At 35.2% G+C, this 14657-nt stretch overlaps 3 protein-coding genes and 1 long non-coding RNA gene across 4 annotated transcripts; 2 read left to right on the top strand and 2 right to left on the bottom strand.

Moving 5' to 3' along the window:
• Positions 1 to 1477: 1477 nt before the first annotated feature.
• Positions 1478 to 2606, top strand: LOC138857678 (uncharacterized). The gene is made up of 2 exons (XR_011396874.1): positions 1478 to 1642; positions 1739 to 2606. It is a non-coding gene; the product is annotated as an uncharacterized lncRNA (long non-coding RNA).
• A 2610-nt stretch (positions 2607 to 5216) lies between these two features.
• On the top strand, positions 5217 to 6048 carry LOC106623570 (trypsin theta). The gene has a single exon (XM_014243130.3). The coding sequence runs from the start codon at positions 5301 to 5303 to the stop codon at positions 5961 to 5963; it is 663 nt and encodes a 220-aa protein (XP_014098605.2). The 5' UTR covers positions 5217 to 5300; the 3' UTR covers positions 5964 to 6048.
• A 1574-nt stretch (positions 6049 to 7622) lies between these two features.
• LOC118683793 (trypsin theta-like) lies at positions 7623 to 8444 on the bottom strand. Its single transcript, XM_036378174.2, has one exon. It carries the CDS (start codon positions 8357 to 8359, stop codon positions 7697 to 7699), a length of 663 nt encoding a protein of 220 aa, XP_036234067.2. The 5' UTR covers positions 8360 to 8444; the 3' UTR covers positions 7623 to 7696.
• A 5093-nt stretch (positions 8445 to 13537) lies between these two features.
• LOC138858964 (trypsin theta-like) lies at positions 13538 to 14227 on the bottom strand (the record flags this gene model as incomplete). The annotated part of the gene is made up of 1 exon (XM_070113024.1): positions 13538 to 14227. A coding segment is annotated over one exon (621 nt), but the record flags the coding sequence as incomplete, so codon positions are not given.
• Between the last annotated feature and the right edge of the window lie 430 nt (positions 14228 to 14657).

Below are 14657 nucleotides of genomic sequence, written 5' to 3'. Positions count from 1 at the left end.
TGCCTATGCCTTAAACAATAGCCCATGTCAAATTAAGTAAAAATATGTCGTCAAATGAAAAAGTTTGCCAAACAAGCACCTGATTCTGATCGTTCAGTTTGTATGTGTTCTAGGAGAAAAAAGGATATATGCAAAATTTCAAATTGATTTCTTAAAGACTAAGGAACAGACCGACGGTCAGACAAACGGACAAGGCTTAATCGACCAGCACGTGCTCACACATAATTAAAGCTATATCACTCGAAGTTGGTGGAAGCGTTTCTTCTAAGTATTTCTGTGACCACAGATCACCTGCTAGTGGACTGCACAACAGTCCGCCGACGCAGAGTTAAGGCCCTGGGATCCATGTTTCCCAACAGGGATCGCCTCGCCTCACTATCACCTAGCAGTATATTGGATTTCATCAATATGCTGGGGCTAGATGAGTCGCTGTGCCCTAGGGGAGGGCACAATAGACCATAGGTCGCGGTGCAAACCTCCACCCTTATCTATTCTATTCTAAGTATTTCCGTATACACTGTGAGTGAAATTGCGTAATAACGACACAACCCATGTAAGGGTAGCCCACACTGTCATGTAAAGGTTATGTTGAAAACTACTAAAAGTGCGCTAATTCGTTAGTAAAAGTAAAACTAGTTAAAAATAATATGATCTGCTACCGAAAATTTGTAAAATCTAGTCAGTGCTTCACCTAACTCTCATACATCTAATACACAAAAATTTCAAACTTTCGGTTGAGTTTATAATTGAGAATTTTAGAGAGCATCGTTTTCTAATAATAGCAAGTGTCTGGGGCTTCAAATGAATAAAATTGATTCAAAACTTCCTCTATCCCCCGTACAACTAACAAAAAACTGTTCAACCTTATGGCCGGCTTTATAAATACGTTATGTATCGGTTAATGTGTAATATTTACTAAGTGAACTTTGCTCTATAAGTATATAGTTTACAAATTGCTAGAGTATAAAATGTTTCGGTTACATCCGAACTTGGTCCTTCTTTACTTGTTTTTAAATAGTATTGTTTTTAATATATATAGCACAGATTTTCACTACCATTAAAAAATAAGGAAACACGTAAAAATATATTTAAATTCGCACTGATCTATCAAATGCGCAATAATAACTTCAAGGTCTGAGAGAGAGCAGAGCCGATTAAACAATTTTCCGTTGAGATGTCGGCTAGTCAAAGAGATAACGACCAACTGACTAATTTTACGAAGTATTTTGCACGTAATTTTTTCTTTATCTATGTATCGAAATGGTGTGCCAAATTATTTAATAAAATTCTAATTAAAATTTAAAATAAACTCATTATCTGTAATATAGCTTATCTATTGGTCAAATGAGAGCTTTGTAGTAAATAATTAAATAAAAAATTTTTCCATCACAAAACACAAGTGAATTATAATTGAAGGGCTTTAAATTGATTAGTTTAATAGATAAATAGAAGAAATATTAAAATCCATACAATTTCGGTTAAAACAGTTTAGATACGTCGCTGTCGATAAGTTCAGATACCTTTCATGCGAAACTTTGCAGTTTGCAAAAATTGTAAACTTCCACACATTCCAAAAGCGGAGATAATAAATTCTGCCATAAGTTGATTTGTCTCTCGCTTCTAACGGGTGATCCGAGTAGAGGTACGTTTTCAATAGCCTATTTTTGACAGCTCACGCGTGAGTTTTGTCAAGCAGTCATTGTAATTTTGTTCAGCATTGTTTTTCACTTTATCGTAGAAAAACTGAAACCTGAACAACGTTTACAAATAGTTCAACTTTATTACGAAAACTCGCTCTATCGGTTCTTGAAAAGTTCCAAGAATTCGAGCCAAATTTTGTTCTGCGATGAGGCCCATTTCTGACTCAATGGGTGTGTAAATAAGCAAAATTGCAGCACTTGAGACAAAGAGCAACCTGAAGAGATTCAAGAGCTGCCATTTCATCCAGAAAGAATAACGGTTTAGTGTGGTTTGTGTCATCGGTCCATATTTCTTCAAAAATAATGCCGCTGAGAACGTAACCGTCAATGGCGATCGTTATCGCGCCATGATAATCGACTATTTGATGCCTGAAATTGAGGTTCGTGATCTCGACAACATTTGATTTCACAAATACGGCGCCACTTCCCACACATCGCATCAATCAGTGGATGTTTGCTCGATTGGCGATCAAACGTGTGATCACAACGTTAGACTTTTTCCTGTGGGAATATGTAAAGTCTAAAGCCTGTGCGGACAATCCATGGACCATCTGAGATGTAGCTAACATTTGAAAGAGATAATCTTCAAAATATAAATGCCAAATAATGTTTATTTGAATGATAATTAACGTTCCCCATTAAATTCGAATTTTCTGTTTTCTTTTATTTTAAACAAGTAGGAAACCTCGAAATGGATTACCGTTTAGTATGGCATTTTCCTTCAGGTCTGCAATGAGAGCTGGCCTGATTATTGCGGATCCAATTCGAAAAAATTTCATTCTTTTGAGATGAATTTCAATTTATCTAGCATTACACAAAATTTTCTTAAGTAAAAAGTTTTTCGCAGTTCTGTCAAATTTATAAAAATATGTTCGACTTCTAAATATATTTTTTGGAATATAGTCATTTGTATTAAACTTCTTTTATTTTTAAATTTCAAGAATTTTTTTTTTTTAATCCATATACTCTAACTATTTCTATAGCTTAGTTTAAACAAATATATGCATATTAAATAACGGAATTTTTTTTATTTTTTTTTGTAAACAAATGAGAGCTAATATAAATTTTATTTGTGTAATCTTGCGTCATGGACACGCTTTTGCCACATGATCTCACTGGTGTGATAAACAAAAAACAAAAAGCAATAGTGAGTTAGACGATTAATTGTTTTCGTAGGTAAAAGTTGATCGGTTAAAGAAATAAAGTTTTACCTTTTTTCTCTCGCAGGTGTTCCTATGTTTTCAAATGAAGATGGAGATGAATCCAAATATTTTATTAAAATGTATCATAAACTTATATAAATATAAGATAAATGATATTTCAATATTCTTAAGGCTTCCTTTTCATAATACGAAATAAATATCAGATGGACAATCCGAATCAGTCGGTTCAACGTCCTTCTGCACAATTCGGTCTCTCTTCGATGCCGACATAGTAAATTTTGCGCATTTGACTTTGCATCCATTAAAGATTGTGTTGGCACAACAACTGAAGCCTGTTGGAAAATGATGGAAATAATGGAAGCCCATTTCTGGCTTAATGGCTTCCCAAATAAAAAAAGTTGTCGCTATTGGGGCAAGTTAGATCTTCTTGTTATTCAAGAAACGCAATTGCAGCCCCAAATATTAACCGTTTGTTAAAATCGACGCAGACGTTCTCTATTTCCAACAGAACGGTAGGCTGTCTCATGTTTCACGTCTAAACATGAACACATTGCGTCCAAAGTTTGGCGACTCGTAATTTTCGAGAAATGGCCCAGTCAAATATCCTCCCAGATCATGCGATTTAACACCTAAAGATTACTTTCTCTGACAGCATTTTAAATCAAAGGTATGCATTCAGCGCGCGCACTAAAACCGAAATACCAGCCAAAACTCTACACCGGGGCAATTTCTTGTTGGTAGACCCTATATCGCAATAAACTGTTTGGTCGACAGTTTTCCAGGGAACGACTAAATTAGACTGAGCCATACATACATACGAGCGGCTGAATTCTTGTATGGCAGCAGAACCTCTCTGTAAATATAAATTTTGTATATATATATTTATGTTATTGTCATAATAATGTTTTTCTCAGACTTTATGAAACTGATGATGATCTCAAACTACATTGAGAGAGCTGGTGTCCCCTTTCCTTAGAGATGACAAATTTGTGAGGTTATCTTACCATTTCTTGACGTTTCGGAAATTGTCTTAATAGATGCCTATAGCTTTTATTGAGAAAATAAATAACAGTCTCGACTTAAGCTAATGGTATTTTTTTGTTATAGGATAAGTATACAAATGACATGCTTTAAAATGAAAGCATAAACATTCTTTATTTTCGTGAAGCCGCACACCATTGTACTGAACACTTCACCTTTGCTGTATTCATAGTTGCCAGAGACGCAATCTTTGTACTCTATTATGATCAGAGGTACTTCAAGTAAATTTGTATTTACGACCACACCGCTTGCGCCGGTTTTTCTTTCCTTACTCGCTAATTTTATGAAACGGGTTATCACTGCTTGTGCCAATTACAGAATGGCCACGTCATTTTCGATCATGCCAAAATCGAAATCTACCTTGAAACTATGTGCTTTAGTGTGAAGTGTTGTCGGATGTCTGAACAGAGACGACGTAAGAATCTGCAGGAATGGCTGCCGCACTTGCGCTGATGATGATCACGAGATGCAAGAAAGCGTGCGAAAATTACTTGGCCATCTTGAGAAATGTGCTTATTTATAATTTTAAGAGTATCATTCATCTTAAGGAGTGGGATGTGCGAAGAATGAACTCATCATTGCAATGGCAAGAACAGTTGTAAGTTTTTTTTCACATACAGAAAAATTAGCATGTGTCATGCATCTAGTATGTATTTTCAGAATTCTTTTGTTTCAGTAAGTCATCTTAATGATGAACAATTGCTGGACAAAAAGTATCCCTACTATTCAGTATAAATTTGTAAAAATTTACCGACTTATTCGAGTGTAAAATGTTAAAATAATACTCATTGCACAATTGGTTTGTGGTTTAATTAATCCAAGATCTCAACAACGGAGCATCGGTAAAAATTGCAGATCCGCAATTGCGCCAATCCAGAAAAATGTGTTTTTATTTATTATTTACTATATTTCGTGCGACGCAGTCTACCCGAAACTGAATATTACCATATTATACTACACATTGCTTTATAATCTCAAAACCGTTGGTACGTTTTACAAACTGTTTAGACAACTGTTAAATTAAAGACAAACAGTTAATTATTACATAAAACATTTACATTTAGTTTTGTGTATTTTGGCACTGGCTGGAAATTTTGAACAGGTTGTCTAGACATTATGTAAAAGTAAGTGTTGCCAAGCGAAAGTGGCCAAATAGATGGCGGTATTCTGTTGTGGCGCATATAGTGACTGTTCAGACTCACACACACAGACTTATAGACGAATATAAGTCGCGCACCATTAAACTTATCATATCGCTGACGAAGACACCGTTCATATGTAGATAACTCTAGTTTAAGTATAAAAGCACTGAAAAATTTACACCGTGCACAGTCGAACGATTTGCTTCAAGTGAAACATACGCAAAAATTACAAAATAGTTTATTTATTTTGCAAGATGAATCAATTATTCGTTTTCAGTTTTCTGTTGGCGATCGCATCGTCTTACGCAGCCGTAGTTCCTGCAGCATCCTATGTTGTTTCAATTCAAGGAAAGGACGGTGGCGCCCCAATCTGTGGTGGTGTTCTCATTAATGAAAAAACCGTTCTGACCACTGCACAGTGCCTGGCCTCCTACGACATTGAGCAATTCGTTGTTTCTGTGAACAACGGCTCTCAAATCATTAAGATTGCAGCCCACACTTTCGATGCGGCATTCGATTTCGTTACTATGGAAAATAACATAGGCATTTTGAAATTGGCAAAATCAGCGAAGGCTAATGTCATTAAATTGGCTCAGGAACAACCAAAAACTGGTGCTAGCGGTGTTATCTACAGTTGGTCTACCAACGGCATACTTAACAGGGTTGATGTTGAACTCATAAGCACGAGTGATTGCGCTTCTGGAGATTATGGCTGGAGTGAAGATGAAGTCTTGAAAACAATGGTGTGCGGATCGGTGAAGAACAGCAATACTTGCGTTGGTCGTTTTGGCAGTCCAGTAGTCTCTGACAACAAGCTGGTTGGTTTGACTTCATGGGGTGGTTGTGGCACCAACGGCCAAGCAGCTGTTTTCACCGATGTACCATCTCTACGCTCATGGATCAAGAGTAGCCTATAAACATAGGAGCAATAACTTTAGTAAATGCTTTTGTTGATATCTACAATACAATATATTAATAATAAAGTATAATGATTTGAAATAATTTAATTTTTAATTTAATGCTGCTGAATGCTATAAAATGCAACGATGCTATAAAGGGGTTGAAAAGTCAAAACAGACCAAATTCTCACATTATTATCCAAAGATCCTAGTTCCAAAAAGGTAGTTATGCATCTTTCCCCTGCATAAACAACTTCATTTTACCTCTAGATAATTTATAGTTGTTTGTTAACTGTTTCTTAGAAAGCTTTTTCATTTCAGTGCGAACAAATATGATATTTCAATAAACAGTTCACTAAACTAACTTGAATATGGTAGTGATATTTACAATTCAGTAGTACAATAAATATGTTTAATTTTTATTTTTTTATTATGGTGAAAACTTTTTGCACGAAGTTTATTTGTACAGGTTGTCGTTACCTTATGTAACAGGTCACAATTTGTTTAGAAATAGAGTAACAAGAGCCAATTAAAAAAAAGTAAAACTCTGTAGAATTTTTTAGTAGAGACTTAGTCAGCTGCTCTTATTTTAATAAAGAACAGGGAAGGCTTCAACTTGAATGTACTGAGCAAAACATAGTTACTCCGAAGCCCTGAACCGAAGCTACTCAACCTGAAAATTAAGTATTGTTTTTGGCATGATAAATATTCATGCTTTTGTAATGGTCAACTGCACTGACTGCTTATTTATCGTTGAGACCAGCCGCTGATACTTCTGATAATTTTTTTTTACATTGTCCTGGTACTTTCGCATTTGGTAACTGTCCTAAAAATTATCCATCTAACCACCTGTAATATCAAAATATTTAGATTTATATTAGATATTCTGAATATCTTCACTAAGTACTCAATGCGCTGTCAATTATTATTCAGCATACATTTAGTCACTAGAAACTAGCAGGATGCAGATACTTGTTAAGTAAACCTACCAAACTACCGCGCTCCGGGGATGCTATCATAATATCCCTAGAAAAACACCTACACCATGAGAATGGGCGAACGTTATGTTTCCAGAATTAATGTTTTTCTCGCAATTACGGGCTCTATGTCCGCTCGAACCCACCTCTGCACACACCTGCTGAAAGCAGAACTAAGACACGTTCCTCATAAATGGCGTTCTAAGATTTAAGTCCCAATTTCAGATGCACACTTGTATGCATAACTGTCTTTAACAGAAGTGATAAATACTTATGTAATTTACGCACTTAAATCAAATACTACATTTGTTATTCGTTGGTTACAGCAATAATAACACACGCTTATTTATAATAAAACTTATCCATAAATTGAATTAAGTTTCAGCTTACGATATTTGTAAGCGGGAAACAACTGGGTTATTTGAGGGCCATTCGTACACTTCGTCTCCACTACTAATAGCTAAGTTCGCGATTACTTTGTTTACTGATCTATTTTCAAAAATTTTGGGGTAGAAAATAACTTAAGATTAAATGAAATTCTTTATGCTTGGGAAAGAATTGATCAACGACTCCGAACTATATTCTGTCTGCATAACTACTATTTTGGAACTAGGATCTTTGGATAATAATGTGAGAATTTGATCTGTTTTGACTTTTCAACCCTATTATAGCATTCAGCAGCATTAAATTAAAAATTAAATTATTTTTAATCATTATACTTTATTATTAATATAAATATCAACAAAAGCATTTACAAAAGTTATTGCTTCAAGTTTATCGGCTACTTTTGATCCATGAGCGTAGAGATGGTACATCGGTGAAAACAGCTGCTTGGCCGTTGGTGCCACAACCACCCCATGAAGTCAAACCAACCAACTTGTTGTCAGAGACTACTGGACTGCCAAAACGACCAACGCAAGTATTGCTGTTCTTCACCACACCGCACACCATTGTTTTCATGACTTCATCTTCACTCCAGCCATAATCTCCAGAAGCGCAATCACTCGTGCTTATGAGTTCAACATCAACCCTGTTAAGTATGCCGTTGGTAGACCAACTGTAGATAACACCGCTTGCACCAGTTTTTGGTTGTTTCTTAGCCAATTTGATGACATTAGCCTTCGCTGATTTTGCTAATTTCAAAATGCCTATGTTATTTTCCATAGTAACGAAATCGAATGCCGCATCGAAAGTGTGGGCTGCAATCTTAATGATTTGAGAGCCGTTGTTCACAGAAACAACGAATTGCTCAATGTCGTAGGAGGCCAGGCACTGTGCAGTGGTCAGAACGGTTTTTTCATTAATGAGAACACCACCACAGATTGGGGCGCCACCGTCCTTTCCTTGAATTGAAACAACATAGGATGCTGCAGGAACTACGGCTGCGTAAGACGATGCGATCGCCAACAGAAAACTGAAAACGAATAATTGATTCATCTTGCAAAATAAGTAAACTATTTTGGAATTTTTGCGTATGTTTCACTTGAAGCAAATCGTTTGACTGTGCACGGTGTTAATTTTTCAGAGCTTTTATACTTAAACTAGAGTTATCTACATATGAACGGTGTCTTCGTCAGCGATATGATAGGTTTAATGGTGCGCGACTTATATTCGTCTATAAGTCTGTGTGTGTGAGTCTGAACAGTCACTATATGGGTCACAACAGAATACCGCCATCTATTTGGCCACTTTCGTTTGGCAACACCTATTGAGTTCCTAAAAATCTATTGCTAAAAAAGAAATGTGATCTACTAAATAATACCTAGACAACCAGTTTCCAGCCAGTGCCAAAATACACAAAACTAAAAGTAAATGGTTTATGTACTTTTTAACTAAACAGTTGTCTAAACAGTTGGCAAAACGTGCCAAACGGTTTTGAGATTATAAAGCAATGTGTAGTATAATATAGTAATATTCAGTTTCGGGTAGACTGCGTCGCACGAAATATAGTAAATAATAAAAAAAGCACATTTTTCTGGATTGGACCACATGCCCACATGGAATGAGTATTATTTTGAATTTTTACACTGGAATAAGTCGGTTAATTTTTACAAATTTATATTGAATAGTAGGGAAACTTTTTTTCAGCAATTGTTCATCATTAAGATGACTTACTGAAACAAAATAATTCTGATAATACATACTAGATGCATGACACTTGATAATTTTTTTGTATGCGAAAAAATTATTACAACTGCTGTTGCCATTGCAAAGATGAGTTCATACTTCACACATCCCATTCCTTATAAGTCGTTTATTTTAGCACTATATTTAAAAAATTGTGAAATATGTTTATATATTCCTCTTTTTATCGACATTGGCATTCAACGCTGTGTTTGAAATAAACCTTCATCCATGGTGTCCCATCAGAGGTATGTAACTTACTTACAGAATCAGAAATCGTGCAACTTTAATCAAAAAGCTGGACTTAAATTTATCCGTCAAACTTTTAATTAAACTTATATAAATAAAATTAACAAATTTTTTGTCAAATCACCTTCAGCAATGCGGAAAATTTCCACGTTAATGGGACCTTAAAAAAGAAAAGTGGTTTTATTTGGAGAGTTAATGAAATTGCATTCAATAAGAAGTTTGCATTTTAAAAATACCTACTTGTTTTATATTGAGGATGGAAACAACGTTCCTATTAATGGTGATGATTTTAGTCGTCAATAATAATTGTAAGGTGGTTCTGGTTCCTTACAAACACGTTGACGTCATGCAGCGCCGGAAAATTTTACTTGATGGGGACAAAAGTTTAGTACCCGAACCAAGGTCAAAGGGATGCCCAACTCTTTCCAGTGTGAGAGCACCTCAAAATTAACGTTTTTTGTAACATATTGCACTGTAGCCAGATCGGATAAAATAATAATTTTTGGGCATTTAAATTATAATACCCAACATTTATTATGATAAAATGTTATTAAACATGTATCCGTTAAACGTATGGAAAAACTAATTAAATGCATTTTTGTGATTTTGTGATATATTAAAAGCAACGGTTTTTTGAACTTTCAATGTTTAAAAAGTGAAAAAATTAATTAATTCTCTGTAGGATTTCAATCTGACGTCCCTCTTTTTGCAATTGCTAAAAGTCAGACCTCCTGAACTTTAACAGTTGCCTGAGTTTAGGAGGTTTTGACGTTTAGTAATTGCGTTCTCATTTTCAGTGAGAGAGGAGTTGGGCATCTCTTTATCTTTGACCCGAACTATACTAAAATCTCCAGGCTTATCCATTGTCAACCTACATTTATTATTTATAGCAGTGGTTCTCAAACTTTTTTAATGACGGAACCCTTTTGGGAAGCAAAATACTTGATGGAACCCTACAATAAAACAATTGTTTTTATAAGTGTATTCTTTATTAATCAGCATAATAAAAGTTAAATGTAACAGTGACTAATTATTATTTACTTCACCACTTGGCAAGGACGATAATAGAAAACTTTAAAAAAGAAAAAATCTAACTAGTGGGAGGTATGAAACTGTTTTCAATCAATTGGTTGATATCAGGTTTGATGGAAGAAAGTTGGAGTCTCATATCAGCTTCGGCGTCCAATCTATTGCGACATTTTGTTTTTGTGGCTGCATAAGTAGAAAATCCTGTTTCACACAAATATATAGTTGGGAACGGGAGAAGAATATCCAGAGCCATTTGGCCAAGCATTGCATATTCATCTTGGATTCTGCACCAAAAATCATTGAGAGGCGTCGTTTTGAATAGTGACTCCATACTTGTATCGGATGACATTTCTAAAAGAGATTCATATATCTCGTTTGACATGTTTTCAGGCTTTTCCAAATTAAGTAAAAAAGGATTATGAATCCATGAATTCACTTAAATATTTGTATTGTGTTCTTCGGGAAAATACTTTTCAAAAAATGCGCGCAACGAACTGAGATTATTGACCAATTCTGCAAACATATCATCTTCGAACATTTCTAAGTCGTTTTCGCTTATAAACTCACTGAGTAACGTAAAGCTTTTTATTTCTTTCTTACCAATGCAAATGATCCAAAAATCTAATTTTCTTTTAAAAGCAGTTATTTTATTATAGACCTGAAATACTGTTACCTGTTTGCCTTGCAACGATAAATTCAATTCGTTAAGTTTTTGAAAGATATCCGCCATAAAAGACAATCGAAACAACCAATTTTTATCATACAAACGGTCCTTCAAATTAAAAGAAGTATCTGCTGAAAGAAACATTTGTAACTCGGCTCTGAGTTCAAATAACCTTGTTGAAGTTTAACACCGAGACAGCCATCGCACTTCTGTATGGAGCAGCAGTGTTTTATGTTTGCTGCCATAATCTTCACACAATAATGAGAACAATCGGGATTGTAGTGGCCGTGATTTGATAAAATTAATTATTTTTACAGCTTCATCCATAACTAATTTTAGATTTGACGGCATTTGCTTCATCGCAAGTGCTTGTCTATGCAGAATACAATGACTGGAACTACAATTAGGTGCTTTATTTTTCATTCGTGACACTGCTCCTGCTGTTTTACCTGTCATCGCCTTGGCCCCATCTGTACAAATGTCAATACAATTGTTCCAACTGAGATTATTTTCTTCAAAGAATATATTTAGTTTATTAAAAATTTCTTCCCCGGTAGTGTTTGTAAACAGCGGTGAACACATAAGCATGTCTTCTACAAAAGAACTTTTATATGGATATCTCACAATAACCAGCAGGTTAGCCAAACCAGCGACATCAGTCGACTCGTCCATTTGCAAGGCGAATCGTGTATTTTGTAGACGTGTAACTAGTTCTTGTTTGACATAGCTTGCCAGATCATGGATTCGTCATGAAACAGTATCGTTTGATAGCGGAACGGTAGATAGATGCTTTGCAGATTTTTCAACGAGCATACATTTTGTTATGTCTAATACACATGGTTTTATTAAATTCTCAGCGATAGTGTGCGCTTCACCTGCTTGTGCAATGCGATAGCTAACTAAATATGATGCCTCCGTGGTCTTTTCTGCTTTTGAACATTCAGCGTTATTAGAAGATGTTGTTGCAACACGTTTAACACCTTTAAGCCAACGTTCCATTCTTCTTTATTTATAATGTTACACGTCAGGATAGTGGGGTTTAAATAATGCACAATCGTTACTGCGTATAAGAGACTAAATTTAGCACCTACAGTGAAGAAATGTACCGATAAAACTGAGACAACAGAATACAGCAGGCAGTAAAACAATGAACACTAGTTTCTCGCTAGCGAGCTTGTAAGTAGGTAGTAACTTATCGCTCCGAACGCTAATCGTCAACTGACGACGCGCGACGCGCAATCGCCGCTTTTATACTTAGTCCTAGACTTGATCTCGAATATTCTCAAAAATACTCGAGTCGGCACCTTTGATAAACAAAAAGCAAAAAAAAAAACAGAAATTTAAAAATTGCGTTGAAAACAATATCGACTTTATCCTTTCAAAGTTAGAGGCGAAAGTCGCTTGTTGACAACTATAGCGCTAATTCAGAGGCGGCTACTTTAAGTTTGCCGCTGGCGATAGGTATGACCTAGTACGTTCGAAAAGTAGCGTCATCGGTAAAACATAATACAAAATATTTTTTATTTAATTGTAACAACAAAAATTGTGTATGTATTTGGGTAAAACTATGACATATTATAAGTTTTGTTGTCACATGGGGGAGGGTGCGCGCATTCCACAGACCGGCAAACTTAGAGCGAACGGGTTGTACAAGTATAAAATTGTTGATACCAAACTTATGACATTTTGTACCAGCTATTGTAACACATGTTTGTACAAACACAAATAAAAAAATAAATAACGTTCATAGCGTTTTGTCTCCGCGCGGCCGCGGAGTCCGCGCAGCCGCGCAGCGACCAGAGAGAGGTGTTTTGATTTTTTTTTTCTAAATTCTTGTGGAACCCTGACAGAGGTATCACGGAACCCTAGGCTTTCGCGGAACACACTTAGAGTATAGCTGATTTATAGTGATAAACTAGCTATCATAGATAAGTTGAACCCTAAAATTCGGTCGGCGCATTAAAGTGGTATAGCCGTTATCTTCAATGCTACCAAGTTTTGTTTTATATATGATAGATAAGTTTTACTATTGTGAATGGTTCAAAAGACAAATGAAAATACAAATTTTTTCTTTTTCTTGTATTTTAAAACATATTATGTATATAGTTACATAATATATACGAGTAAAACCTTATTTAAGCTATGGTTAACACCCGACTTTAAACTAAAAATGTACAAGTACTAATTTTCCAATCAAGTAATACAATAGCAATGTCAAGAAGAAAATATTTAAAAAGATTATTTGAGAAAACGTTTGATACAAGTTTTTTCCCTAAAATTAATATATGTATTATATATATTTTTTAATTCATGACTTTACTACTGATAGTCAGGTTCGTGATTACATTTTTATTGATCTATTTTTAAAAACTTTAGGTAGAATAAAACTTCAAACAATTATCAATTATCTAAAGATAAAGTGAAGTTGTTTACGCTAGGAAAAGATGTACCACTAGGATTTTTGCATAATAATATGAGAATTTGATCTGTTTTGACTTTGCAACCCTTTTATAGCATTCAGCAGCATTAAATTAAAAACTAAATTATAACAAATCATAATACTTTATTATTATTTTAGGTATCAACAAAAACATTTATTAAAGTTATTGCTCCTATGTTTATAGGCTGCTCTTGATCCATGAGCGTAGAGATGGTACATCGGTGAAAACAGCTGCTTGGCCGTTGGTGCCACAACCACCCCATGAAGTCAAACCAACCAGCTTGTTGTCAGAGACTACTGGACTGCCAAAACGACCAACGCAAGTATTGCTGTTCTTCACCACACCGCACACCATTGTTTTCATGACTTCATCTTCACTCCAGCCATAATCTCCAGAAGCGCAATCACTCGTGCTTATGAGTTCAACACCAACACTGTTAAGTATGCCGTTGGTAGACCAACTGTAGATAACACCGCTAGCACCAGTTTTTGGTTGTTCCTGAGCCAATTTAATGACATTAGCCTTCGCTGATTTTGCCAATTTCAAAATGCCTATGTTATTTTCCATAGTAACGAAATCGAATGCCGTATCGAAAGTGTGAGCTGCAATCTTAATGATTTGAGAGCCGTTGTTCACAGAAACAACGAATTTCTCAATGTCGTAGGAGGTCAGGCACTGTGCAGTGGTCAGAACGGTTTTTTCATTAATGAGAACACCTCCACAGATAGGGGCGCCACCGTCCTTTCCTTGAATTGAAACAACATAGGATGCAAACAAATTGATCGACTGTGCACGGTGTTAATTTTTCAGGTGCTTATATACTTATCGCTGTTACCGATTGTTTATGAAAACTACCGCTTGAGTACGTTTATTTGCTGTTGATGGAGTTATCTATGTATAGACGGTGTAATCGTCAACGATGTGATAGGTTTAATGGTGCGCAACTTATATTCGTTTTTATCTTTGTGGGCGACACGTTTTCAGAAAGTATTGTAGTTTTCATGTGTATAAAAATAGCAATTATTTGAATTTAAGTATAACGTTATCATTAGATTTATTGGTTTTTTAAGTAGTTATATATTAATTAGTTTTCGACAGACTGATTTCTACTAAACGCATACTAATGGAGTCATGCTAATGAAAAAGTGTATACTGCAGCAAGCCAAATAAATAGATAGTTTGGCTAATGAAAATATTTTTTTTTGTGTTAACAGTTATTTTTTTTTCT

The sequence above is a fragment of the Bactrocera oleae genome, chromosome 2 (genome assembly GCF_042242935.1).
Source record: "Bactrocera oleae isolate idBacOlea1 chromosome 2, idBacOlea1, whole genome shotgun sequence".
NCBI lineage: Eukaryota > Metazoa > Arthropoda > Insecta > Diptera > Tephritidae > Bactrocera > Bactrocera oleae.
Note: the sequence above shows the minus strand (reverse complement) of the source record. Positions and strands in the feature narration are given on the sequence as shown.

Coding starts and splice junctions, on each gene's coding strand:
- LOC118683793 (XM_036378174.2), bottom strand. CDS start 8,359: ATGAATCAATTATTCGTTTTCAGTTTTCTGTTGGCGATCGCATCGTCT.
- LOC106623570 (XM_014243130.3), top strand. CDS start 5,301: ATGAATCAATTATTCGTTTTCAGTTTTCTGTTGGCGATCGCATCGTCT.